This window comes from Contarinia nasturtii, unplaced genomic scaffold (assembly GCF_009176525.2).
Source record: "Contarinia nasturtii isolate CC-2019 unplaced genomic scaffold, AAFC_CNas_1.1 Cnas_scaffold_695, whole genome shotgun sequence".
In the NCBI taxonomy this organism is placed as follows: Eukaryota; Metazoa; Arthropoda; class Insecta; order Diptera; family Cecidomyiidae; genus Contarinia; species Contarinia nasturtii.
This window is the reverse complement of record NW_022198046.1, coordinates 6,151,324-6,178,295: the sequence shown is the minus strand read 5'-3', so window position 1 is coordinate 6,178,295 and position 26,972 is coordinate 6,151,324. Positions and strand designations below refer to the sequence as shown.

Genomic DNA, 26,972 nt, shown 5'->3' with positions numbered 1-26,972 from the left:
CGAACGTGCACAATCATCTGTCAGAACGAAAACTGTGTGAACGAACCATGCACAAAAGACATTTCATTTCGAAACAGCGTGTTTACTACAACTGTCAAAATTCCGATAATTATTATAGTCAGATGGCATGTGTTTTTTGCTGTGAAGAAGAAAAATATCGATAAAAAATAGTAAATATATATTGAAAAAAAAAAAAAAAAATGTCCGGTGAACAAGAGTTGATATCAGATCAAGGATTACGATTGGATGGTCGACGAGCGAATGAGTTACGTCGTATTCAATATAAATTAGGTGTATTCACACAACCCGATGGCAGTGCATATTTGGAGCAAGGCAATACAAAAGTGCTGGTTGCTGTTTACGGTCCGCACAAACAAACGAAATCAAGTGATGAATTTGTGTTGAATTGTCAGTATAGTATGGCCACATTTTCAACGAGTGAACGAAAAAATCGTCCGCGTGGCGATCGAAAATCTGAAGAAATGGCCATTCATTTGAAACAATCATTGCAAGCTGCCATTATGATTGAATTGTATGAACGTTCACAAATCGATGTGTTTGTTGAAATTCTTGAAGCCGACGGTGGAGCCTATTGTGCATCGGTAAATGCAGCCACATTGGCATTGGTCGATGCTGGCATTTGTTTACGTGAATATGTTTGTGCATGTACGGCATCGATTGCAAACGGTGACATTCCATTGTTGGATGTATCACATATTGAAGAAGTATCCGGCGGACCAACACTTTGTATTTCAGCATTGCCAATGTCGGAAAAAGTGGCACTACTCGAGATGTCACAACGATTTCATTTGGATCATTTGCCAAAAGTGCTAAAAACCGCAATGGATGGATGCAAAGAAATTCAGAAAATCATCGACAAAGCCGTTCGTGAATATTCAGCCGCTGTTGGTGCAGCCAGTGATTGGGGCATTGGTAGCAACTGAATTGTAATCTTTTTCTCAATCAGTGATTAGTTCATATAAAAAAAAGAAAATAGAATAAGAATTTCAATAAAAATTAATTTCATTTGTATCACGTTTCTATTGTTTTTTTTGTTGGAGATTTTTTGTCTCTTTCCTTTTTTTGTCTGTTTTCAGCTTAGAATGGTAAAATTCGAATATCGGATCTAGTACCTCATTTTCGAAATGTCATTTGTGAGCACATACATTTAAAAGAAAAAAATGACGTGTTTTGACATTTCTCTGACATTGCTTGCCAACATCATAAGTACCGCCGTTTTGTTCAATCAGTAGCTTTATTTCAACATCTCGCTTGGCGATAAATAGTTGTTTGCAATTGTAAGAGACGGCGAAAAAACGTTTTTACTTTTCCGATTTGAATAAAAATGGCAGAATTATTTCGAACGTTAGCATTACAGCTCGTCTCGCAAAAATGCTATGAGACATACTTTTATGACAACAATTTTTTTGACGGTGAGTTTCCATTTTTGTATCGATTTACATTTATCAGTTAATTTGGGATAATTCGAGGACATCAATTATATATGTATTCTCACTTATCACATGATTTTTCATTGCGCCTTTTTTTCAATTTTATTTCAGTTGATTGCTTCAAAGGACTTTTAAGCAAAGTGCTTGGCTACGGGTAATTTATACAATTTTATTCAAAATCAATTACCTTCAATTAATGCTAATTTATTGTTATTGTTATACAATAGAATTGTTGCTGGCAGTCTTTTTGTGAAAGTACCACAAATCCTGAAGATTTTATCAAATCGAAGCGGCGCTGGCATCAACATATTCTCTGTATTTCTTGAATTGACCGCAATTACACTCAATTTATCGTATAATTTTGTTAAAGGTTTGTCATATTTAAAAATTTGAATATTTAATCAGCTCCATTTTCATTTCCGCTTGTGATTTAATAATTCATTTTTGCTTTTAGGTTTTCCATTCAGTTCATGGGGTGATGTTTCATTTTTGGCTGTTCAGACTGCTGTGATTGCCGCATTAGTTTTACATTACAATGGTTCGTTGGTCGGTGTTCTTATATTTTTGCTTGGATATGTCGCCGCATCGTATTCACTCATGAGCGGAATTACACCGATCGATGTGCTATGGTCGTTGCAAGTATTAAACATTCCTATTATGATTACGGGTAAAATGTCACAAGCCTACACCAATTACTCGAATGGAAATACGGGCCAATTGTCAGCTGTTACCTGTTTCATGCTCTTCTTTGGCAGCGCAGCCCGTGTTTTCACAAGCATTCAGGTAAAATTATGGACACAATTCTCTGTTTTTGTTTTGTTTTGTAAAAACAATTAAATTTCTTAAAACGTTTCATTCAATCAAATGTAATTAAAAAAAAAATCTGGTTTTAATCAAATATTTATCTCTATTTAATGCAATTAGGAAACTGGAGACACACTCATCATCATCACATACGTATTGTCGACACTTAGCAATGGTGTGATTGTTGCTCAATTACTTTACTATTGGAATGCCGGAGCCGGTGGTAAAAAGACTGCATCCAAAGGAAAATCAACTACTAAAACTGCCAAAGCCAAAGCCAAAGTAAAGAAAGCTGACTAAAATCATTAAATTAGCTTAGCAATTCATTTGTTTTTGAAATGTAGACTGTTGAGCTACAAACTATCGTAAAACATCTTCTATCCAATGTGTGTTCGGTTTCATATTTCTATTGGTTTGGTTCGTAATACGAACTTCGTATTTAATAGTGATTTGTTGAAATGGATAGATAATTGAAACAAACCATTTTTTTTGTAGTATTCAAACATTCACAGTTGATTCTTTTTTTGGTATTTTTGTAAAGTAGAGAGAGTTGAAAGAAAAGAAAAACCATCCAATGTTGGGTTATGAATATAACCTAACATTTTTGTTGTAAGTGAAAATTGTACGAACGTGTTGTAAATCAATAAATTCCAAATAAAATGTAAAATCGTCCACATTTCATGTTTTTTTTATCATCATCATTTGTGGAATTTTTCCAACGCCAATTTTGTTTGAACAGTTAAATTTTGGAATAAACATATTTTTCTGCAGCTGTTTTACACTGTATGTGGTACACTGTATGTATGAAAAGCCGGTTGATTGTCAAACTTTGAAATGTCAACATTTGTCTGAGACAAGCGAACCTTACTACAACAGACGACTTACTTACACCGCAACATTTTATTGTGGTTTTTATATCAGAACTTTCTTAAAAAGAAAACCAAACGCATCGTGGTTTCGACATAAGTATTTCTCTATAAAACCGATAAACTTAGATTTAATCGTGACTACACTCTATTAGTGCTTGTAATACAAATAATTTGTCTATTAAATTGAAGTCTCAGTTGTGCATCACCAAAAAAAAAAAAACTTGCATCATGTCGAAACCAATCACATTCATTACAGGAAATGTAAAAAAACTTGAAGAGGTTATTGCGATATTGGGCAAAGAATTTCCCCGTGAATTGGTGTCAAAAAAGATTGATTTGCCGGAATGGCAGGGCGAAATGAATGAAATCAGCATTAAAAAGTGTCAAGAGGCTGCCAAACACGTCCAAGGACCGGTTATAGTTGAAGACACAAGCTTGTGCTTCAATGCACTCGGTGGATTGCCAGGTATTTATTCCAAATGTACTTTAGTTTTAATATTGATTTATTGAAAATCGAATGGAACAGTGTTATCGAAACAATGAATCAAGTATGCGTATAAATCAGATATTAGGTTAGGTGATGGGAAAAATCTATGAAAAATGATGAGAATTTAATTCGAAATTCATTCACGTTTAGGTCCATATATTAAATGGTTTTTGGAAAAGGTCGGACCAGACGGCCTTTTTAAAATGTTGGCCGGTTTCGAGGATAAATCCGCTACGGCTGTGTGCACCTTTGCTTACAGTTCCGGTGAAAATGATGAAGTTTTATTATTTCAAGGAAAGACTGAGGGTCAGATTGTTGACCCACGTGGACCCCGTGATTTTGGTTGGGATCCTTGTTTCCAGGTAAGAGAGAAAATTCTATTGTTCGTCACTTGATCGATTAATACACATCTGTTTTTTTCTCATTGTGCTTTCAGCCAAATGGATTCCAGAAGACTTATGCTGAATTGCCAAAAGAAACGAAAAATAGCATCTCTCATCGATTTAAAGCAGTCGATGCAATGAAAAATCATTTCATGAATTCAAATGGTTTCGCATAAATTGTATGAATCAAATTCATGACACACAATTAAATAAAACATTCGAGTCACGACGTGAATAAAATATTTGATGTTTTTATTTAATTAATTGAATGTAATATTACACATTGACGTATTGTAGCTTAAAACTAAGAAACCGAAAATTGTAGGAAACATAATATTGGAACGAGATTACATATTCAATGTTGAAATTGTAGTGAGACGTTCCGATGAAGTAACATCGATATGGTTCCATGACGTGCACTTAAACTGCTTATTATTTCTCTTACAAACAGTAGACTTTCATTATCCCTTATCAAATCACATGAAATTAAGCAAACGATTTAATTCCCTGTCTTCGGCAGATAATCGACAACAAATTTAAAAAATCGCAATAATTCTGCAGCTGCATTTGTTCTTGCTTCCTCGAAGGTATATCCTTTACCGGTGGTCATGAAGCCTTTTGCTTCTACCTGCACAATATACACTTTGACATTTTGATCTGCCTTCCGTTCAGATAGTTCTCTCAATATTGTATAAACACCATCGCCCGTGAGATCACTGACTTGAACAATTTTACGTAGGCGCATAGTTGGTTCCATGTTATGATATTCGGTTTTATTAAATTTCGCTGTCAATGTGTCGATAATTTGTGATCGTCCAATCTTCTCTATTAGGTTTGTTGCAGCCAATTTCTTCGCTACTTTTTTCTTTTCATCAGCAGCCGCTGCACTTTGTCCATTCAACGATATTTCGTACATCCACGTCTTATTTGGTGATTTTTCCTCATAGCTGACTGAAGAGTGAATTGCATCTGCATATTCTTCCAAAAGGCTGATATCACTTTTCGCTGTTGGCGTATTAATCAAACATGTTCGATTACCGATCTCGGGTTTTGTATATTTGGTTTTGGCGTATGCTTGTTGTGAAACTCGTTCTTTGGCCTTTACAAATGACGTTGAATTCGATATGTACTGTTCAGTGCCCAATTGTAATTTTGCCTCCACATGCGTTGTAGCATTTCTTTGTTCAAAATTCAATTTTGTATAAGTTATATTAATATGATTATGCTGAGCAACGCGTTGAATTAAACAAATTGCCGATCTTTTTACACCGACATCATTCACATTATTTTGTGTTGCACTAACAACAACCACAATACTAATTAAAAAACACACCAACTTTGCTTGAAACATTCCTACGTTTACAGTGTTACGCGGTCAAAATCGAACTGAAGTATTTTTAGCGAGAAAAAGTGACGTTCGTAGTCGGACGTTACGTTGATAAATAATTCTCTTTTCTGTGTTCAACACACACTACTTGCTTCAACCAAACAGAGATAACCAAAATGTGAACTTTAGAATAATATGCAATCTTTGCGATAATAATATGTTATTTTAAGTGTTGTTTATTATTCAATTGATTTTCATAAATACAAAAATGGATTGAAAACTCATTAATCGATGGGTCTCCTTTTTTTGAGTAAGCATTTTTGCCATTAGCAATTGTTAAGTGTATTTGAGGCATCAGCCTCGACTTGTAGACCCATTTGTGTTAATAGTTCAATGGCTGCCCGACGTCTTGCATCTTTCTTTGTGTGGCCCCATGCTGACGCACTTTTATTATTCACACTCACTTGTATGTGAAATTCGACTTTGTTCTGTTCACCTCTTTGAGCTATGTCTTTGAATACTGGTGCTACTTGATGATTTTTTGCCTGAATTTCGAATAAACGAGACACTGGATGCTTTCCAATCGCTTGTCGTGGATCGCTTGAATCTCTTTCCACATTCGCAATGCAATTCGTACGTGATTCTCTTGACTGTGTAGGAGTTGGTTTTATGGTTGTAGTAGGGAGTCTGGTGGTCGATCGCATCTGATTTCCACGATTATTTAGAGGTACACATTCTGCAAAATACATTGGCTCTTAAATAATAATTAAAAAAATGAAAATAATAATTTTTACCAAACAATTGGCAGCCCAGAACCAATATTATTGTGAATGTTATAGCAACTGATGGCTTCATTTTATACAAAAAATGCGTTACTTTTAAAATGTTTATTGAAACTATTTATTTTACAAATGTTAAGGCATCCGTGTATTCAGCAGTCTATCTATCAAAGCAACTGGGTTATTTTACATACAAGTTGACGCTTTGAGCCAAAAATCAAACATGTACTCAAACCCAGAGATGAGTCTAAATTTAGCAACTCACTATCAACTTTAAAAAAAATTGACGCGTGAAATGAACTCGAACAACTTTTATAATGCTGAATGACTTACAACAAAGTAAATGTGCAAGTGTGATAAAAGCGTATTGCATTGGTGAATAGTATATTATTTAGTAATATAGTAAATTAACGCAATAAACATTTTCAATTCAAATCTTATTTTGCTTTGAGAATAGTAATAAAATATGCAAATAAGCATTTGCTTTTCTGACCCAATAAAATCGGCCAGTCAACTTTGGAATAGAAGCCAAGTTGGGCGGTATACAAGTTTTTTTCTTCGAAAAATCAAATAAACCCTCAAACACATTTTCGAACATTTTTCGTACTTTTTTCAACAACCCATCAATTTTGAATCTTAAATAGATAAGCAAATCTCAGAATTATGGTATTCCAGCACATCCTTATCAAATGAGAATTCCTGATTCGTCTGCAGTCAATTAAAAGTATGTGCTATTGAATGTTATTTCGGTGTGATTCATCTGTTATTTCATTTTCATGTTTTGATTTGTTTTTTGTCATTTTCATTCATCTTAAAGATAGATATGTATGGTAGATATAAATGTACAGAATTATTCTTTATAAAAAAATATTATTTATATTAGAAATTTAATTAGAATTGAACTGTGGAATAGAATACAAGTTGAATGATTGTCAACGATCTCGTCACAGAAATACGAGGCACGAATAAAAAGTGTTATTAACATTCATTTGAATATGGTAGGTCAATGTATTTATTCTTGAAATTGACTCATCGTGAGTAGGTTGAATCCGTCGAAAGAACATCAATAACGTCATGAAGTTCTTGCATAGGTGGAGTTGAGATATAACAAATTATATCCAAACGATTAGAAATATGCCGAAGAAGTTGAAACTTTTGAGTTGAACTTTCTATCTCGTTGCATTTACAAAATGGGGAGAACCAATAACGTGCATGAGTTGAAACAAACGCGGGAGTTCACAACATGAAATCATATGTTCAATCCAAACAATTCAAACTATTGAATCAAATTCATAATATTTATCTATAAATACATGGAATACCAAAACAGTTCAGCGCTAAACAAAACCACACATTGTTGTTATATGGGGCTTATTCGCTCTCTCTCCACATTCACAGCGTCGCGTATAAAAACTACTTAACTTTATTCCAAGCAGTTTCATTTTGTATCGAACCGTTGTTGCGAACAGTCGTATACTGTTTTTCACTCTCCTCAACATTCACAAGTCGAACCATAAATAAGAAAACAATCTTTACCAATATAAAAAAAATTGTCGATTGTGTAGGATTTCAAAACTTTGTTTTATTGCTTGGATTTATTAAAAAATTTGTTCCATAAAAAGAGTTCTCTTTTTTGATCAGAAATTCATTGTCGACATTTTTAAGCTATTTTATTACAAACTGTTTTGTGATAGTTAAATTTCAACTGCAAAAAAAAATCGCTGAGAACAAATCAAACAAAAAGTGAAATAAACATAATCATCTTTGAAATCCAATCACTGAATATACAACCATCAAAAAGAGGTAATAACAAAAGTTGAAAAAAAAATTCTCTTTTAACTTTCGATACAGTGATATATCTTTTATGATTAAAAATTTATTTATTTAAAGCAAAAAAAAAAAAACTGTTTGTGAACACAATTATCGTCTTCATATTAATCAAATGATTTGTCTTGATTTATGTGATATGCAAGTCATCAGGATCACTGTCAAGTCAAAATGAATAAGTGCGAAAGACAATGAGAACAACGAATACGCGGCTTTTTAAAACTCTTTGAAATTGACTGTCTTTCGATTTTCCAAAAAAAAAACTGTGCTTATTAATTTAAATTGGTTTTTAACCATGATTTAATGCAAGCAATTCTAACGAGAGCATAAAGAGCTTCAAAATAAATAATTTATTGGCACTCACAATATTCTTTGGCCTGCTTTAAAGCAAGACCGATTTTTCTTCATTATTCCGTACTCTTCAATCGTGTAATTTGAAGTTATGATAAATGCCATGATATACCGTATTCTGCACACGCTTCAGTCAATGTGTATTTGTGTGCATTGAAGAAAGGATAATGTAGTAGTTGCGGTGCCGTTTTACATTTTAATGTTTGCACATATGTTTATGAAGTTTCCGTTGTTTTGACGCAAATTTTTGTTTATCAGATTCGTCCGTATAGCGTCTCAAGCTAATTTAACTCATTTTCAACACGCACGCAAATATTACAATGTTAACTTGCGAACGAATATTATTTATAATGGTATGATAAATTCCGTGCCTGCAAATACGTTTAATCACAGTCGCGCTTGATTTATTCATAGTTATGAAAGGTATTGATTTCATTTGGGTTGGAACTACGTGTGGATAATTGGTATTACTCAATAATCATTAAATATCACTCATAATCTGTAAATAAAGCCATTTTCGTTATCACTTTAGGAAATTATGTATGTGGCCAACTTTCAAAGAGGCGATTTTTCCATATTTCCTTCATTTTTTTTCTCTTCGTGAATTCATGTCTCCAATACCCGATAAAAATCGACAAATATCGGAGGAAAAAAGAAAAAATATCAGAGAAAAATGCGGATTAAAAACATCAAATAAACCGTTTGTTGATTTACAAACAATTATTATGCTAAGGTTAAAACCTTTTTCTTCAAGCTCATGCAATGCAGTTCCTTTCAATAAAAATGAATGAAAAATATAATTAACAAATTCCGCATGGAAAATTTGTTCCCCCTTTTATTTTGCAGCATGCACATTTTTTATTGTTTTTTTTTTTCTTCTTTTACTTCGTCGAAATTCATTGAATTGCGTGCATTGAACGTTTCAATGTAGACCAATGTCATCCATTAGCTTTCGGCCGCTATAAATTCAATTACGCGTGTGAAACGAACCAGTTCTCTCATTCTCGTTCGTTTTTTACCCAGCGCATTAGTACAGTAAGACCGCAATTAAAATAAATGTCATCATATTTTGTTTATTTTTATGAAATTTAGAGCGCCGCGCTCTCTAATTTATGTATCGATTTATTGTATTTTGATATTGAATTGAAAAGAATCGCACAGAGAGTGTGTGTAGTAACGCAGTTCAATGTATAGTCGATAGGTCGGTCTCGAATTCAAATGCTTTTTTCCCTTTTTTACAACAACGTAACAACAACAATGTTGACCTATATTTTATGTATTCACGTTGTTTAAATTTTCCGTGCACCCACCTCATTATTATGATGATTGCAATAAATAAAATTGGGAACATATAATTCCAGTCAATTCGAACGAAATCGAACAAAAGCAATTGCGTCTTCGAGAATTTTCTGCGAAAAAAAGCACGAAAGCAACGACAATAAGCCAAATCAAAATACCTTGTTATGTGCTTCCGTTCATATGCTTGATGTGCCAAGCAGTGACAGTTACTTTCGAAGCAAAAAATGGATTAAAGAAATCCAAAATAAAGCAACAAAAAAAACTTTGAAAGAAATTGTTCGTATGTGCAGAGAGTTATTCTGAATGCCACCCCAAACCACCTAACGACCCAATGTCTTATGTGTAATTTGGATACACGTTGTCTGTTGTCAAAGTTCACAAATGCCAGCATTGATTTTATGATTTATTAATGACAACTCAAATCAATAGTTCATCAGAGACGTACTCAACAAATTTAAACGCAAAGTGAAATTTCATGGGCCGTACATGAAAAGGGGACAATTTTATTACGTTTTTGAATTGATGTACTCATTGAATATAGCGATTCTTTTGACCTCAAAGTCTGAAAACAATGTCATCGATCGTTGTTTTAAACGGACTCTCAGATAATTCAACTGGAACACTCTCGTTTTGTTTATTCGATTCATTAATTATTCTCTCATGTGCAGATGAAATCAGAATCGGTGCCTGTATATTAGCACAATTAAATTTAATTCATGGATATTTTTTTGGAAGCACAATCATCGCTCACGTCGATGGTTTTTTGCACATTTTAAATTAAAACAAACATTCGAAATGAAAACACACACATGAATGACAAAGACGATTTATGAACACCGTACATATCAATTGAATCGTTGAGAATGAAAAAAAAGTACGGGAAACAAAAATATAAAAATGAAACTTAAAAAAATGCTTCGATTGAAACGAACCAAAAAAAAAGTTTCAATTAAAACGGAACTTGAATTTTATTTCAATGTGTAATGAAAATTATTTTGGGACTCATTTTTATTGAAACTTTTTTTACGGTTCTCTTTTCAGTCCAATTTGCAAAATATTTTAGGATTCATTTCTATTTAGATTTTTTCTTTGATTCGTTTTAATCTTGACATAAAATTTATGATTCATTCTTAATCGAAACTTTTTCTTTGGTTCGTTTCAATCGAAGCATTTTTCCAAGTTTCATTCTTATATTTTTGTTTCCCATACTTTTTTTTCATTCTCAACGATTCAATTGTTGAAATGAGATCTACTATAAATTTATTGTGGGTTTGGCAAGAGACATTGATATCAATTTACAATTCAATTTACAATTGAGATTAGATTCAAATGAGACTGTAGCTTCTGGAATAAATAAGTTGATTTCAAAGTTTTTTGTTTTCGAAACATTTTCATGTTATTTGCGCACAAATCAAACCTAGACATCAAATTGAGTCACATGAATTGACTACGCACTAGTTGATGAAAAAAGAATCGAATCGATGCAATTATAAAAACCACAACCAATGGAAAATATTAGACAAATCATTTAACACCATCTGCGATTTTAACCAAAAAAAACTACAACATAAAAGAGATCGAATCGAATGTTGTATGCTCTCACAAGATATTTGCGCCAAAAACATCAACGATATATCACGAAAGTAACGACTTAACCATTTATGGCGTCAGTCGCAACGTTTTAAGAAATGTATACAGTTCACCGAAATTAAATGTACTTCTTACGTTGGTCGCTTTTTTTCTGGTGCTACATATATGGTAGCGTAAACACGACCATTGAAACTGGAAAAAAAAAGGTGACAAGAGATGCAAAAGTCAATGAATTTTTATATAATACATATAAATATGAAGCATATATGCTTGACCCAAAACTGATAATCAGTTTTTCATTCGTATTGTGTGTTGTTAATCGAAATGTTTTTATTTTTTGAAAACATCATCCCACAAAAGCAAATTTCCGGCATTTGAATCATTTTTCTCAAAACGTACCATGTTCGAATATGATTTTTTTTTGGTATTTTTTACTTAACCACATGAACATGATTCATCGCCACGCAATTCATGAACAAACTATTGATGTACTGAAGTGTTTTGAAAACAGATGTTTGATGAGACGCGTTCGTTGTTTTTCTCTATATAACTTTTGAAACCTGGTTCAATAGTCAGTCGTTAATTACAAACTCGACGACATTTCGAACGATTTGTATTGCCTATAAATGGAAATTCGCATTTACGTAATAATATTTACATGGTGTGTGTGTGATCAACTTGCGCTAAACATAGAGCGATTCAACGTTATAAGCGCTGTACATTGAATATAAGCGATGTGGTGGCCATGAATGGTGATGTGCATTATTCAGTCTGACTGATTCATAACATTATAAATCTTTACGTTGTTTTCTCCCCGAAAGTAAACTGCAAGACCTTGACGACTTTTGTTTTATACACGTAAACCGATGAATGTGAGAAAATGAGTTGTATGAAATGAAAACAAAAAAAAATCGGTCAAAGGATGAAAAAAAAAATGATTGAAATTGAAACTTTTTTCGGGAGGTTTTAGCTTGGCATTCAAATACATGCCAAAATTCATGCCATCACCCAATAAAATTCAACATGCAAAAAGCAAGAACAGCCATTAAATTGCAACTTTTCCGGTTGTATTTTTTACATTCATTTTCGTCCTTTCGACACTTTTGAAGGCACACTTGAAATTCCAAAATGAAAGCATTTGAAATGAAAATGAAAGAAAATGCCAAAATTACACGTATCCGGCATTGGCCGTATTTCGATTTAAAAAAAAAATAAATGCATGCAGGGTGGTAGACGTGCAATTTTGTGAATTCAACATTTCTGTCAATCGTATAGAAGTGAAAATTGTTAGAAAGCCACTTAAATCCTTTCCTGTCTAAGAAATGAAAAAAAGAAAACAGAATTGTAACAACAACAATCAACCCACATGTTTTTGCTGGCCATTTGGCATTTTTATTCGTATGAACTCAAAATCTTTTTACTTTTCGAACGAACATATAAATTCATTTTAAAAATGGAGTTAAAACGAGCCGAAGCCATTGTTACCACGATCACGTCAAAATTCATGAGACCACTCCATGTTTGGACATGAATCGTGAAAGTCATGCAGTAACAATATGCGTGCCACACGTTTCTTTTTTGTGCACACACGAGATTTATGTTACAATCGACAATAAAATTAAATAAAAAGCCGTGTAAATAATGAAACATGGCATAAATCATCTCAGTTTCGCCAATAAATGTGCAAATCAAAAACCCAAAATGAAAATGGACAGAAAGGAACATATGGTGGCAAAATTTGCTATTTATGCTTATTTCGTTCTATTTTGATAAATTAAAAGCATTTGGCCAATTTCAAAGAAAACAACAAAAAATGACTATAAATTTAGCAAAACTTATAAATTGATCGAATGTTGTGATAGTCTTAATTCGGGAACACCCAAGAAAACAATGAAAAATTTGATGCAACCCACGCCAATTGTACAGCACAAAATTGCAATGAATTCAATAGATTCGAATGAAATGATTCCAAATATATAATACGTATTACAAACTTAATTAGTCGCATCATTGACTAAATGAGTTAAACAAAGAAAACCCAAATTCAAGGCCAAATTTATAGAATGAAACGATTCGTTTAAATTGGACTTTTGTTTAAATATTTGATTGTTTTTCTTTTTCAGAGTACAAACATATCGACACAATTCGCATATAAATCGAACAACCGTTTTGATACTGATATCGAAATACAATGCCTGTCAAACAACAACCGTGGACTCCGACTACGCGTCGTGGACCCATTGCTGCTGAACTAAAATCACCAGCGCCAAATTCCGTTGAATTACCGCCGCTTCTAGGTTTGTTTTTCATTGAAATTTCACATTAAACAAAACATTGCTTGCCACTCCCAATTATTACTTGTTATTCTTTGCATTGCAACTTTTTCAAGTTTACGGTCATTATTTGATTACCAATATGATTTGAATATGTTTGCTATTGACAAAGTTCAATATCATGTCTACCCGTCTGTATGAATGACAGCGCATTCACAGCGATTATAATCCAGTGGGCGATTTATAGTGCACACAAAATCCATGTAGAAATATGAGTATTTTTATAAACGACATCATCAAATCTGTTATTATTTAGTTTCGTATATTTTACTATTAGTGCTTTGATTAATCGAAAGACATTCATCGGCATTGATTCAATTAGGTATGTTTTCTTTTTAATTTCAAATTGGAAAATATATCGAATGTTTTTATTTACGCCGGAAAAAAGTATTTTGCAAATTTGTAAGGAAGTTTTTGTTAGTTAATTCGGTCGTAGGCTGTTTTCAATTTTTATTTTCTATGCCATTTATGGTGATTCATATAAACACGCTATTCATACACTTTGGCTTTTACAAAAGATTAACGTTTTGCATTCATAATTTATGACAATTATGAATCGAACGTCCCACACAATTGCTGCAATTTTAATCGTCCATAAAATTGATTTAATTGTAGGTTACAAAAAAATTGTAGTTTCTTCAAAACCAACGGCCGCATCGTTTTCATTTGGCCAAAAACATAAACACATTTCGCGATTTGATACAGATGGTCCCGGACCTAGCGCGTATGATATAACCGGTTTAAGTGTTAAAGGTACGACAAATATCGGTTTGCGTCGAGAAACAAAAAGAAAAGCATTTTTTACGGTAGATTTCTCTCTTTTGCCCATGCATACATTCGTTTCGGAATATTATAGCAGGAAAAGTAACGGTACGTGAATCGACTTTGGGAAGTCGACCCCCTGAACGAAAGATATTTGAAACTCCCGCACCGGGAGATTATGATCTCGATCGAATAGATAAATCAAAGCTAAAGCGTGGTTATACGTTTGGTCATCCAAATCCAAATCATCACCCAACGCGCCAACCAGGTAACATATTCAACCCAAAGGAAATCGGATCTCTTTCTCGAGCTGAATCTCACAATTTTTTATAATGATTTGAATTCAATCACAACTTGAAGTGAACAATTGCGAATCACTCTATCTCTTTCACCTTTTGTGTAGATCTACATGAATTTTTGATTCGTATTTCTTTTTTTCGTATGATTGCATAATTATTGAGCATTTTAGGCAATATTCTTTTTGTAAACACGATTGAAGTAGCTTTATTGTAGGTATTATTGCCATGAATTCGATTTTATTCCAAAAGAGATTTTGTAGATTGAATGCTATTCTCTCAATTCATTCTACGAACAAGTTTTGTCGTTATAGCAAAGCATAGAAGGAGCGGTTACATAAAAAAATACAACTTGCAACAATTGATGGGGATTGTATTGATTTGTGAAGGAAAGCGTGAATATTAATGGGTAACATTCTCTTAGACTTTTTTTTTGGGACAGGTTTTTGGTGACGAAATAATGTTTTGACATCGGAATTAGTCATTTTAAATGATTTCATATCAATTTTTCTTACTATCATCATTAAATGGCATTCAATATTTTTTTCAGCGTCCAAGAAGCCAGTTTATACTTTGGGTTATCGAAATGTTCTTGAGCGTTTATCCACGACACCAGGTCTTTCAAATTCAATTTTTTTATTTAATCAAATAAGTTGCTAATTTCTTAAAAACTTAAACTACAAATAGGACCGGGATCTTACGAGCCCGAGAAATATAAACAGGATTATCAACCGGCCTTCTCCATGGCCGGAAGGCATAATAATGAGAAATTGAATCAAACACCAGGTAAATCTCTTCTTTCAACTGATTGTAATTGGCAATTCAATAATTCAGTTACATTAATAGTTTTTCAATGATGTAATAATCTATTGTTACCAAACTTAAGCTCCTGGATCTTATTCACCGGAGAAACATAATTTAAACCAGCCGGCTGCGTTTAGTTTCGGATCCCGTCCAGAAAAGAAAATAAAGAGCGATTCACCAGCTCCTAATCATTATCAACCCGAGAAGTGCAATCTTGACCATCAAGCTGCCTACAGTTTTGGCTTACGGCCAGAACAAAAAGTGAGAAGTGACACTCCCGCTCCCAATCACTACGCTGCCGAAAAATATAATTTCAGCCGTACGCCATCGTTCACAATGCGAGGAAGAAGAAAAGTTGAAAAACCAGACTTAACACCCGCTCCGTGTGCATATTCACCTGAGAAGTTTACTCAATTGAAAGATTCAAATGGATTTAGTTTTGGAATAAAGCCACAACAAAAAATTGAAAGCACGGCACCAGCCCCAAATCAGGTTTATACTTTTTTTCTAAAATTGATTTTTTTTAATTAAAATGAACCCAGGACGTAATCATTATTTGTGTCCATCTTTATTTTAGTATGATCCAGAGAAATCGATAAAACTTCTTGATTATCAACCGGCATTTTCGATCTCGGGACGACCAAAGCCAGAAAAATTGAGCCAAACACCGGGTAATTGAATTTCTTATTGTTAGAGTAAACGTTGGATTTTAATATCAATCATAAATATTTTAGCTCCATCAGCATATTCGCCTGAGAAGTGCAATATCGATCATCACGCTGCCTACAGTTTTGGATTGCGTCCAGAACAAAAAATCAAGAGCGATTCTCCTGCGCCAAATCATTATCAACCTGAAAAGTGTAATCTTGACCATCAAGCTGCATACAGCTTTGGATCACGTCCAGAACAGAAAATTAAGAGCGATTCCCCTGCGCCAAACCATTACCAACCTGAAAAGTGCAATCTTGACCATCAAACTGCCTACAGCTTTGGATCACGTCCAGAACAGAAAATCAGAAGTGACACACCTGGTAAGAATAAATGGGTGATTAGTCTCCGATTTTTATAAACTCATTGTTCCATCTTTAGCTCCATCAGCATATTCTCCGGAAAAGGCCGCCGTTCATTTGAAATATTCGCCAGCATTTTCATTTGGATTGAAAGTGTTAAAGGAACGACATTCAGATACGCCAGGTAACGCTCTTATTTCCGAATAAAAAATACATATCATAATTCACTTGTATTTGTCCCATTCCACAAAATTCTATGCATTTATTTTCATGTTTTTAGCGCCTTGTGCGTACGCGCCAGAGAAAGTCACACTAGATCATGTGCCAACTTATGTTTATTCCAAGCCAGTCATAATCCAACCAAAAGGCTGGATAAAGTACGTATAAATCGTACAAAAAAAACAAACATTTTTCTCATTGCTTTTTTGGATATTTATTTGCATTTTTTTTTCGTACATTTAGTGGCCGCCCAATTATCGCATAAATTTAATGCGATTTCACAATGCTTTGCTATTTTTTTCACAATACATCTATTTCATCACAGTACACAAATTTGTGAGTATATTATTTTCACAGGTAAACTTCTCATAACACCACGGAAATGATATTTAGTTAGAGAAAGAGATCCTATTTTTTATTCGAAAAAACGCGCCTAATTCTATTTACTAACAAAATAAAAAAAAATCTCCCATCAAGCTCCGAATGAATATACCATACCGACAGTTTTAGGGTCTAGCAAAGAAGCACATATACGATCAGCGCCTGCATACACGTAATTTTTTATACAATAGTAATTAAAGCTGTAAAACGACTAAAATAATAACAATGCATGTAATATACTAGTTTAATAGGTAGACAAAAAACAATTCAACCGCAACATATCCGTTTCCCAGGGCCAGGGAGCTATGATCCTGTTGCAGAAGTCGTTATGCATAAATCACCACAATTTTCAATGGGTACTTTTTTGGCTCTAATTTTCTATATAAATTATCTCAGAATAGCGGAAACGATGAAATTTATTCGCATTGCATAGAGTACGTTTTCTAACACATTTTTCATATATCAGGGCAAAGAATATCAAAAACTTCAAAAAACGGAGGTCCAGGACCTGGTTCTTTTTTTCCGGAAAAGGTCGCAATAACAATACTAATCGAAATCGTATTAAAAAAAAATCGGATCTAATGGTTTTCCTCTTTGATTTTTTCTCAAAACAGGTGAATCTTTCCCATGTTCCTGCTTTTAGGTACGTGTCATGTTTGAAGTGCAAGATTTCTCTCAACAGAAATCATCTTTGAAAACTATTTGGCAAATGGGCGTAACTTTTTTTATTTTTCCTGCTTTTAGTTTTGGCATACGGCATTCGGAGTATCTCGGAAATTTCACGGCTTTGAAAAAATCATCAAAAAATATTGCAAAGAATGCAAAGTACTAACCAAAACAACCAACTGTTGTTACAGCCTTAACAATGATTTTTTCCTCCTCCTCCTCTTCTTCTTTGGACATTCGAAATCGAAAAATTGTAATTTTTGCCATTCTTTTTTACATTAATTGATGTTTCTTTTTATTACTAATTAAAATGTTGTTTATCAAAAGAAAAAACCGATTATTTTATTGAAGAATAAACCCGGAAGTGGCACTGATATAGATCACAACGTGATTCAGTTCACTTTTTTTCAGTCAAAAGCCATTTCAGATCAATTTTTTCTCATTTTACTAAATTGCGCTATATTTTAATGTCAGTTGTTTAATTGTTATTGTTATCTCAATGTATCCGTTGATTTCTACATAACGATAAAAATGGTATAAAAACATTTAGTAATGTCCTTCCGGTCATTATTCGGAAAAAGAGAGTTTCATGTCATGCTTCAAAGAATGTTTTAAATTTATTTGTCATATTCAAAATGATGAGAGGAAAAAAGAAAAAGAGAGTTTTTACAGTAAAATCGTAATTCATGTATCCCAATAAGCCCAATATATAATGTCATAATTATCAGCATCCTATTTGTTGATTTCGAACTTAATTTCAATGCAAGTTGTACCCTGAAAATATGCACAAAATTAAATACATTAGCTCTGAAAATTATACTTTTCTTTATATTTACATACCGAATCATGAGTGACCTCATAATGTGAAGTTATCTTTCCGACTGCCATCGGCAACATGTTTTTGTATTTAGAAACATCGACTTTTTTCGTGCCATCCATGCATTTTCGACCTTTGTTCGAACATTTTTTTCAAATTTATTCATTATATTCAAAATAATAAGAAAAAAAACTAAAAAAAATACCTTCAGGGACTGGACATTCTGTCGGAAAACCGAACATTTCTAATTTGACTTTTTGTTCAGCCGTTTTATGATCCAAAACATCACAAATATCGGGATGACCACTGAAAATTCAAATTGATTATGATTCGAATCTAAACATTTGAATTACACCTCACTTACCTCAACATTTCTTGGCCATTTTTCAAAATTGAGTACTTCACCTATAAATGTAACGAATATCGATATAAAATTCATTTTAAACCGAAGAAAATTTCACTTTTACTTTCTCAGCCTCAAACAAAAATCATACCTTTGCCTCTTTGAATCCTTTTGATGTTACACAGCCGCCCGTTGTCACAATACAGTCTGAACTCAATGAAGCCGTGAAATTTTTGTCAACTATGATCACATTATCATCGCCACAATTTGTCACTGAAATCAACTTCATTTTGTATCCATTCTATAAAAATGAACAAAAACCTTTATTATTTTCGAATAATTACAGCAATGAAATAAACTTCTTTATAGAATTCGAATAAGATAAACTTACACAAGCTGTACAATGGTCCACATATAAGTTTAGAAGTGCCCAAAATACGAAAACCAGTGAAACTTTTAAACGATACATATTTTCTCGGTTCACTTTTTTTATGTAAATGGAATCGTCTATGGATCTATGTGTTTAACTGAAACTATACCGTTTATGACCAAATTGATGCTGATGTTGGAACCAAAAAATGCGTCCCCTTATATATACCACTTCAAAACCATTATACGGTTGAGTGGTCGAGATCTGCAAACTGATAAATGATTTCCTCAATTTGAACATAAGGTCGCACAATTGTTTCGAAATTATGTAATATTATTTAGATGGTAATCTGGTAAATAGTCTAACATTGCACGGTTAATTTTCATAAAACATTCTCAATTGATTTAAACACTTGATGCGAAGTTAGACTTTGGACTTTCGCCGATACAAACGATAATGGGCTTCTGAAGAATATTCACGTAAAATAACTAATCCGTAAAATAAATGCGTTTAAAAAAATCAAAATTACAAATCGAAGTTGGGAATTTTGTACTTTAGATCGGGGATTATAGAATTTAGCATATTGTTGACCTCAATTTAAATATTGTAATCCATTTAACTTTGATTGAAATCAACCATCATTTAGCTTTGATACAACCACACAAAAGCGATGAGTAAAAAAACAGCAAATTTTACTGTGTATTGGGATTAAATCTATCATGCCAAAGTTTACTCATTTTAATTGCAAATATCGAATAATTACGTAGAAAACGTCAAATTATCATCATCACATTGATCAAAAACTAATCAAATAGAAATTTTCTTTGTTGCTATTGATAAGGCAATAAACTATTATCATTCATTTTCATTAGACGTGTACAATCAAATTTATTTTCAAAGTGCATTACAGGAAAAATATAGAAAGTAGTTGAATTTTTTTATCCACTGATAAATGTCACACTGCAATATATGTTTTTGTTCTAACGGCTAATTTTCAAAGTACATTTCATACCACTTTTTCCCTATAAAATGAAAAAAAAAATGTTTATTTTTAATTCGTTTGGAATTGTAGAACTTTTTCAGTGGAAACTTGGCTTACAGTGTCATGAGTTACGTCTATGGTCATATCAATAGTTCCCGCTGCGAGCGGCAGTAAATTTTTGTGAGATGCAATGCTGATTTTTTGGCTTCCATCAGCACATTGTTTCATCTGCACGATTTACATGAGTTTTAGTTAATATTAGGTAGATGCAAAAATGAATGTGTGTAAAGAAACGATTCATCTTTTCCTAGATATTTCTTTGCATAAAAATATCTGTTCTTTCGCACGCTGCAGTGTATGGAAACAACAAAGCGTCATCGCTGTGTGACCGTATGCAGATATCTTTATGCTGACTTTTTTATGCAAAGCATATATCAAAAAAGCATCTAGGCAAAGAGGAATCGTTGGTACAAATTACTTTTTTGATTGGACAACTTTTTGGCAGTCCAAATGACATCAAACCAGTTGCTATTCCTTTCGTATCTTTTTTCAATTCTTCGCATACATCAGTGCTTCCGCTTGTGATCCGATTTCCATTCTTCAGAATAGTGTATTTTACCTGAATGAAATTTGAAACAAAAAATCAATATCTCAAAATCAAAAATCTTTATAAAATATGAACTCACCGTAGCTGTATTAAAATCTTTCGTTTCTGCACATCCTTTCACCACAATTTCACAATCTTTGGTCATTGACACCGTTGTATCTGGGTCTATTTTTAAAACCGCATCATCACCAGCGGTATTCTCAAGTTTTATCATAGTCATCTTGTATCCATTCTGTAACCGAACATAAGATAATTTTATTAAAACTACACAACATTCGAATGTCACACTTCAACATGAATAGCTCACACAAGCACTACTGTAATCGATGGTAACAGTAATCAACAAGAAAACGAATATTTTTTTGAAAAGTTCCATAGTTAATTCAATTGGAGGTGTCGAAATGTATTCAAACTTCTCAGGTCACTAGCAGCAAGACCTTCTGAATAGCATTCTCTCCGGTGCCGGTCTTTTTATTGCATCGAATCGAAATGCATTGCATGTTGATAACATTGACTTATCATCAAACATGAACTTGATTTTCTGATTTTGGCTTTGATTATACCTTGCTATCCATTCATTAAAACTTATCTGGTTTCGTGGTGTACACGATATTGATATATCTTCTAAATATGCCTGTCTATCCTAAATTAAATAATGAATAATGATGGCGTGACCTCATGAATTCTCTATGATCGAAACAACAAAATTATTTGTTAAAAAACTAGAGTTGCCGGATGACGCAGTTTCACGAAAAAATCACGTTTGTTTTCAATTAACATTTTCACCGAATACCAAAAATTCCATTGATATTTGGTTGCATTTTCCAGACAAGAACCAGGAAGAACTTACAACATTTATCGATGATGGTACTTATCAACCGTGAATTTTTATCTGGAAATGAAATGCAAAAACAGTTGTCAGCTGTGTAATCAATATTTTATTCAAGAGAGCAATATCCGTTAAATATCATATCGATTGTATCTTGAGATCTAGATCATTGACAACAGCTTTTGGATGGATGTCATTCATTGTAATATTTTACATGATTATATTAAATCAAGGGCTATATGGAGCATATTTATCTTGAGTGCAATCATAGCTACATGTCCAAAATACATATTTTAAATTAAATTGTAATTCATCCAATTTCGATTTGCTAGTATTTTTTAGGAATTGAAAAATCTTCAAATTTGATCCAAATTTGACCCTCCGTAATCAATTTTGATTCGAGTGGAATCAAAAACTCCTTATTAAAATGGAAAAATTGGAAAAAAATCGATTTGCTAGGGTTTTTGGCGAAAAAAGCAAACATCTGATACATATCTAATATGGAGACTATCAATCACAAAAGAGATTACATATCCATAAAACATTTTGAGTTTCTATACTAAATTCTTCTCAGATCTGATCCACGATTAAAAAATCAAATTTATCAGAACCTCTCGATTTTTACTGTTGCCTAATTTCTGGCAATTTACAAATGTTTTTAATTGTAATCAAGCGTTCAGGATCGCATACATTTATGCGATACATTGAATGATGCATGCATCATTTCATGCGCATCAAATAACGCTAACGTTGTACGTGCGGATCTAGTAGCACACGACGGTCTTGCTTTATTGAACATTCACATCATTACGTGTATCATATAAGCACGTCGTGCGCTGTCAGGTCCGTACACACAGCGACATCGTTAGCGTTGTGTTTGCGTTATTTGATTCGCATCAAACGATGCATGCATCATTCAATGTATCGCATAAATGTATGCGATCCTGAACGCTTGATTGTAATTCAATAGACCCAACACAACTTCCATTCTGTATACATTCATTCCATGGTAAATTAATTCTAAGTTAAAATGTCTAGCTTAGTCATCAAATGTCTGTTATCAAATAAGTGCTATAATTTTTATTTAATTTTTTTCTCGAATAGGTTTCGACAAAACAACACATTTTTTTTAAATTAATAATTTTGTTGGAAATTAGGTGTGTTTTTGTGCTCTTTGAGAAATGTCCAACTCAACAGTTTTTTTTAGTTCACTTGTCGATATTATTTTCTGTTATTGTTGAATTCTAGGTTCATGCATGTGATGCCCCGTGAAGAATATAAAAGCGTTCATTTCCTTAGAATTTGTATAAGATTTTAAGAAATTGTTGAAATGGTTTATGGTGTCATGCGTTGTATTGATTCTAAGTTCTATATTTCCCACTAAGAATTCAAGAAAGCTTTTGAACTTTCTAAGACTCGATTCTCGATTTTCGATTTTCGTCGAAACACTGACGCATCTGTAAATGGATAATGAGTATAATATATTTGAATAAATATAACTCAATCGTAAATAAGTTACGTTTTCGACGGGACACTCTTTAGGAAAGTTAAGCGTTTCTAAAATGGTCAGTGGTATTTTAAAGATTAAGCGTATTCCCATTTTCAATTGGAGCGTACGAAACCTATACACAAACGCAACCCGTTACTATTAAATTTTAATAAAATTCTTTTCATTTGGATTGAACTTGCTATAGCTGTTTTAAATCCAGTCGTTTCAGCACATCCTGAAATGACAAGTTCACAATTGTTTGACAACGACATCGTGACGTTGGGGTCAAACTTGATCACTTGATTGTCTCCATTGCAGCTTTTCAGTTTGATCAAACGAAGGTGGTATCCATTCTGTAACCAGCGAAAAGACATGTAATAAAAATGCACACACCAATAGATCACATTCGAATACGTTCAAATATGTGAAAACATACACATGCACTGCAAAAATGCATTGTAAAGTTACTAGAAAACAAACGAACAGCTTTTTCGACATATCCAGAATTTATTTGATAATGGTATGAAGATGTGTTCTGTTCAGGATGTTGTATAAATACTTTCTGGATGTAATTTTCATTAAAAATGACCTTATATTCGAATTTATTTAATTTTTTTATTTCAATGACACCACCTTTTAGTGGCATCTATTTGGTCTCTTTTAAAAAAATATATTTATTGGCATCCTTAACGAAATAATTAGAAAATTAGGTCGGATGAGCAAATGCATTTTTTATTCTCTGATTATCATCGAATGCGGAAAATGAAATTTATTCCTAATTATCTGCTGGTAAGAAGAACTATATTATTCCATATGTGATGAAATTGCGTATTCAACTCAGCTTGGACCTTACCATTTGATTTCCAAATAGAAGAAAATTAATCGAAAAAACTTTCCAAATTAAACGAGATTTTCCACTTATACTCATTTTTTTATTTTTCTTTGCGATATTGTTTTGTTGGAAGCAATGACTATTCTTTTATGACGTTAACTATAAAATGCGTACTCTCTGAATAAAAATTCCCTTAGAATTGGAATGAGGAATAAATTATAATCATCAATATTCATTGAACGTGTATAATCAAATTTATTTTCAAAGTGCAAGATAAAAGATCAAAAACATGAATTGGCTTAAAAAAGAAAATAATACAAACGAAAAATTAACTTGTGCAATAACAAACGGCACACTGAATTATTCTATTTTTGAAGATGTCAACGACCAGTTACGACAATTAATCAAACCATCACGCTAAACAGAATCCCTCAAAAAAAAATTGAATTAGATAGATATGACTTTGTATGCGTTTTATAAAATTTCATCGTTGAAAAAATGTCTTACTTGGTTGAAAGTTATCAGCGGATATTAATGTCTACTAACATGAACTACATACTTTAAGCAAGTTTTGCCCTAAAAATATTGGAAGAAAGTTCAATAAGCAATTTTTAAACGATATTCCAAAAAACAATTGATTTTTAAGTTGAAACTAATTAGTAATTACAGTATCATGCGTCCCATTGAGTTGAACTTCAATATCACCATTCATGAGTCCAAGAAAACTAAAAAAAATATAATAAATAAAATATAAAAAATAATAATGCAACTTTCATCGAGTGTTCTCAACGTTTCCCCTTAAAGGGATTCGATTCGAATAGAATACATTTTACATATATACAAACCTTTTGTATTCATCGATATTCATCTTTTTAGTTTCATCAATACATGTTTCCATCTAAAAAGTGATATTTGGATATAATCCATAAGTGTAAACAAAACGAAAATATATAATTTGAACCTTTTCAACCGGACACTCTGATGGGATATCAAACGATTTCAAAATGGTAGCAAAACCTTTGGTATCTTTTTTCAACTCTTCACATGCATCCACTGATCCAGAAAGTAGTGGATTTCCATTTTTAATAATATTATAAGAAAACTGTACGAAAAAATGAGCCATTATTCCAAATGATTCTTTTTATTCAACATGAGAACCTTACCTTGGCCGTTTTGAAGCCAGTTGTCCCACCACATCCGGTCAAAATAATGTCACATTTTTTAGTCAGTGACAGTGTGGCTTTGGTATCAAATTTTATTACCTGATCAGGTCCTGCGCAATTTTCTAACTTTACCAAACGCATCTTATATCCATTCTGTAACCATCAAAAGGTGAGCATTGAAAAGGCACATATTAGATTACGATCACTTACGCAAGCACTACTAAAATCGACTGCAATAGCCACTAAGAAGCAAACCAGCAACTGTTTTACCATATTTACGGATTATTCGATCACTGGTATCACAATGTATTCAATTCAATGTGTTGGATAAATAATTTCTGAATGTTATTCTCGCTGAAAATGGCCTTTTATTGGAATTCGACAAATTGTGTTGCACGTTGATTAGATTGATTTACTGTTTTCGTAGAGATAAAATTAATTTGTTGATAAGTATCTTTTTACAAAATATGGAAACAATATTTATTGGCACCTTTTATTGAATAATTGGAAATAATGGCGTAATCCTCTATTCTCTGACTATCGTCGCATGCGGAAAATGGAATTTATTCCCAATTAACGTTATCACTTTTATGTTTCAATTTTTATTGCTTTTTTTCAACAAAGTCAGTGATTCTTCCGGCTACCGGCTTGCTTAATTATAAAATTAAAAAAAAAAAACTAAGATTTAAGATTTTAAACAGTTTTGTTGTTGTAAAAGAAAACCTATAAGTATTCAGAATTAAAACATTCATGTGCCCATCAGCAAGAGAATGGGTCCTTCCGCCAATCAAAAAGATTGGCATCTACTCTGATGAAAATTGATTACGACAGGAGAACTTCGGTCAAAAAACCGTATCCAATTAGAGAGTCTTTTAATTGCATTCATTAGATATAATAAATTTTATTTCGCTATCATTACATGAAAATAACAGGAAATTTGTGTAAAACAAAAAAATCCATTACTAATTAAACGATTTGTTGTTTGTTGATAACGTCACTCTGAAATACTCTTTCCAAAAGAGTCTGAAATCAAAATGTTTGTCAACGTCAATTTCTAATTTAAACTCTGCTTATTTAGTTTTTCAGCGCTGTTTTGTACAGTTGCTATACGCTACTCTTTGCTAACTATAGCTGTATAATGCATACAACTATTTCCCTTTAAAATCAAAAGAAAATTCGTGTTAGATAGAAATAATTTTCAAAATATTTACAGCTTCAAAAATGACATACAGAATCATGATTTATTCTAATATTCACGTCGAGGTTCCCAATTGCATATGGCCAAATGGGTTTATATTTTGCAACGTTTATTGTTTGAGTTCCGTCTGAGCATGTGCGCATCTAAAATGAGTTTTAGGATATTAGTAGTTAATGAAGAGTTAATAATGTTTTCAACTGACCTTTTTAATGGGACATGATGCCGACATATTAAATGACCTCAAAATATCATTTTCCATTCCTTTTGAATTGAATGTGTCGCATACATCGTATGTTCCACTAATTATGCGATTACTGTTTCTGTAAAGTGTGTACTTTGCCTGTTCGAATAGTATCAATAAATGTATGTATCGCGGTGTCAGAAGTCAACATGAGAACCTTACCTTGGCCGTCCGGAAACCAGTTGTTTCACCGCAACCCTTTATGACAATTTCACATTCTCTAGTTAATGATATTGTAAAATTCGTATCGACTTTCATGACTTGTTCGGAATTACCACAATTTTCTATCCTCACTACACGGATCTTATGTCCATTCTGTAACCAAACAAAGATCATTTTATTAAAATATAACTCAAAATAACAAACATAGGCAAACATACGCAAGCAGAGCATAAGCCGATATCGATAGCTATCAACAAGAAAACATATAGCTTAACGGCAAGACTCATTGTATCAATTCTGA

At 32.8% G+C, this 26,972-nt stretch overlaps 9 protein-coding genes across 16 annotated transcripts; 4 read left to right on the top strand and 5 right to left on the bottom strand.

Annotated features, from left to right (window-relative positions):
* The first annotated feature begins 82 nt into the window (after nt 1-82).
* On the top strand, nt 83-1,039 carry LOC116341051 (exosome complex component RRP41). Its single transcript, XM_031767903.1, has one exon. It carries the CDS (start codon nt 201-203, stop codon nt 942-944), a length of 744 nt encoding a protein of 247 aa, XP_031623763.1. The 5' UTR covers nt 83-200; the 3' UTR covers nt 945-1,039.
* Nucleotides 1,040-1,212: 173 nt separating this feature from the next.
* Nucleotides 1,213-2,931, top strand: LOC116340916 (mannose-P-dolichol utilization defect 1 protein homolog). The gene is made up of 5 exons (XM_031767666.1): nt 1,213-1,433; nt 1,563-1,605; nt 1,679-1,821; nt 1,906-2,234; nt 2,376-2,931. The coding sequence occupies exons 1-5, from the start codon at nt 1,346-1,348 to the stop codon at nt 2,553-2,555; spliced, it is 783 nt and encodes a 260-aa protein (XP_031623526.1). The 5' UTR covers nt 1,213-1,345; the 3' UTR covers nt 2,556-2,931.
* A 165-nt stretch (nt 2,932-3,096) lies between these two features.
* On the top strand, nt 3,097-4,228 carry LOC116341296 (inosine triphosphate pyrophosphatase). Its single transcript, XM_031768262.1, has 3 exons — nt 3,097-3,590; nt 3,762-3,973; nt 4,048-4,228. Exons 1-3 carry the CDS (start codon nt 3,353-3,355, stop codon nt 4,168-4,170), a joined length of 573 nt encoding a protein of 190 aa, XP_031624122.1. The 5' UTR covers nt 3,097-3,352; the 3' UTR covers nt 4,171-4,228.
* Nucleotides 4,229-5,524: 1,296 nt separating this feature from the next.
* LOC116341295 lies at nt 5,525-6,304 on the bottom strand. The gene is made up of 2 exons (XM_031768261.1): nt 6,116-6,304; nt 5,525-6,057 (listed from the first exon to the last, which is right to left on the bottom strand). Exons 1-2 carry the CDS (start codon nt 6,174-6,176, stop codon nt 5,648-5,650), a joined length of 471 nt encoding a protein of 156 aa, XP_031624121.1. The 5' UTR covers nt 6,177-6,304; the 3' UTR covers nt 5,525-5,647.
* A 1,243-nt stretch (nt 6,305-7,547) lies between these two features.
* Nucleotides 7,548-17,971, top strand: LOC116340879 (outer dense fiber protein 3-like). Of its 8 annotated transcripts, XM_031767609.1 has the most exons (13): nt 7,548-7,903; nt 13,291-13,464; nt 15,109-15,174; nt 15,246-15,344; nt 15,445-15,854; nt 15,940-16,033; nt 16,097-16,393; nt 16,452-16,556; nt 17,069-17,144; nt 17,216-17,328; nt 17,439-17,503; nt 17,587-17,615; nt 17,717-17,971. In XM_031767609.1, the coding sequence occupies exons 2-13, from the start codon at nt 13,359-13,361 to the stop codon at nt 17,802-17,804; spliced, it is 1,548 nt and encodes a 515-aa protein (XP_031623469.1). In that variant the 5' UTR covers nt 7,548-7,903; nt 13,291-13,358; the 3' UTR covers nt 17,805-17,971. The 8 variants fall into 8 exon arrangements, 4 of the variants coding, with proteins under 4 accessions (XP_031623469.1, XP_031623471.1, XP_031623472.1 ...); XM_031767611.1 differs by lacking the exon at nt 17,439-17,503 and having other exon boundaries at nt 17,717-17,823; XR_004201113.1 differs by lacking the exons at nt 17,069-17,144; nt 17,216-17,328; nt 17,439-17,503 and adding exons at nt 16,653-16,749; nt 16,835-16,927 and having other exon boundaries at nt 7,551-7,903; nt 17,717-17,802.
* A 259-nt stretch (nt 17,972-18,230) lies between these two features.
* On the bottom strand, nt 18,231-19,902 carry LOC116340880. Its single transcript, XM_031767613.1, has 6 exons — nt 19,190-19,902; nt 18,950-19,099; nt 18,820-18,860; nt 18,661-18,761; nt 18,479-18,588; nt 18,231-18,412 (listed from the first exon to the last, which is right to left on the bottom strand). Exons 1-6 carry the CDS (start codon nt 19,265-19,267, stop codon nt 18,371-18,373), a joined length of 522 nt encoding a protein of 173 aa, XP_031623473.1. The 5' UTR covers nt 19,268-19,902; the 3' UTR covers nt 18,231-18,370.
* A 124-nt stretch (nt 19,903-20,026) lies between these two features.
* Nucleotides 20,027-21,204, bottom strand: LOC116340881. Its single transcript, XM_031767614.1, has 5 exons — nt 21,065-21,204; nt 20,837-20,989; nt 20,629-20,769; nt 20,268-20,378; nt 20,027-20,190 (listed from the first exon to the last, which is right to left on the bottom strand). Exons 1-5 carry the CDS (start codon nt 21,131-21,133, stop codon nt 20,149-20,151), a joined length of 516 nt encoding a protein of 171 aa, XP_031623474.1. The 5' UTR covers nt 21,134-21,204; the 3' UTR covers nt 20,027-20,148.
* Nucleotides 21,205-24,181: 2,977 nt separating this feature from the next.
* On the bottom strand, nt 24,182-25,397 carry LOC116340882. Its single transcript, XM_031767616.1, has 7 exons — nt 25,281-25,397; nt 25,071-25,223; nt 24,869-25,009; nt 24,753-24,805; nt 24,575-24,632; nt 24,415-24,483; nt 24,182-24,337 (listed from the first exon to the last, which is right to left on the bottom strand). The coding sequence occupies exons 1-6, from the start codon at nt 25,341-25,343 to the stop codon at nt 24,439-24,441; spliced, it is 513 nt and encodes a 170-aa protein (XP_031623476.1). The 5' UTR covers nt 25,344-25,397; the 3' UTR covers nt 24,182-24,337; nt 24,415-24,438.
* Nucleotides 25,398-26,181: 784 nt separating this feature from the next.
* On the bottom strand, nt 26,182-26,972 carry LOC116340586. The gene is made up of 5 exons (XM_031767161.1): nt 26,890-26,972; nt 26,672-26,824; nt 26,471-26,608; nt 26,301-26,411; nt 26,182-26,226 (listed from the first exon to the last, which is right to left on the bottom strand). Exons 1-5 carry the CDS (start codon nt 26,956-26,958, stop codon nt 26,182-26,184), a joined length of 516 nt encoding a protein of 171 aa, XP_031623021.1. The 5' UTR covers nt 26,959-26,972.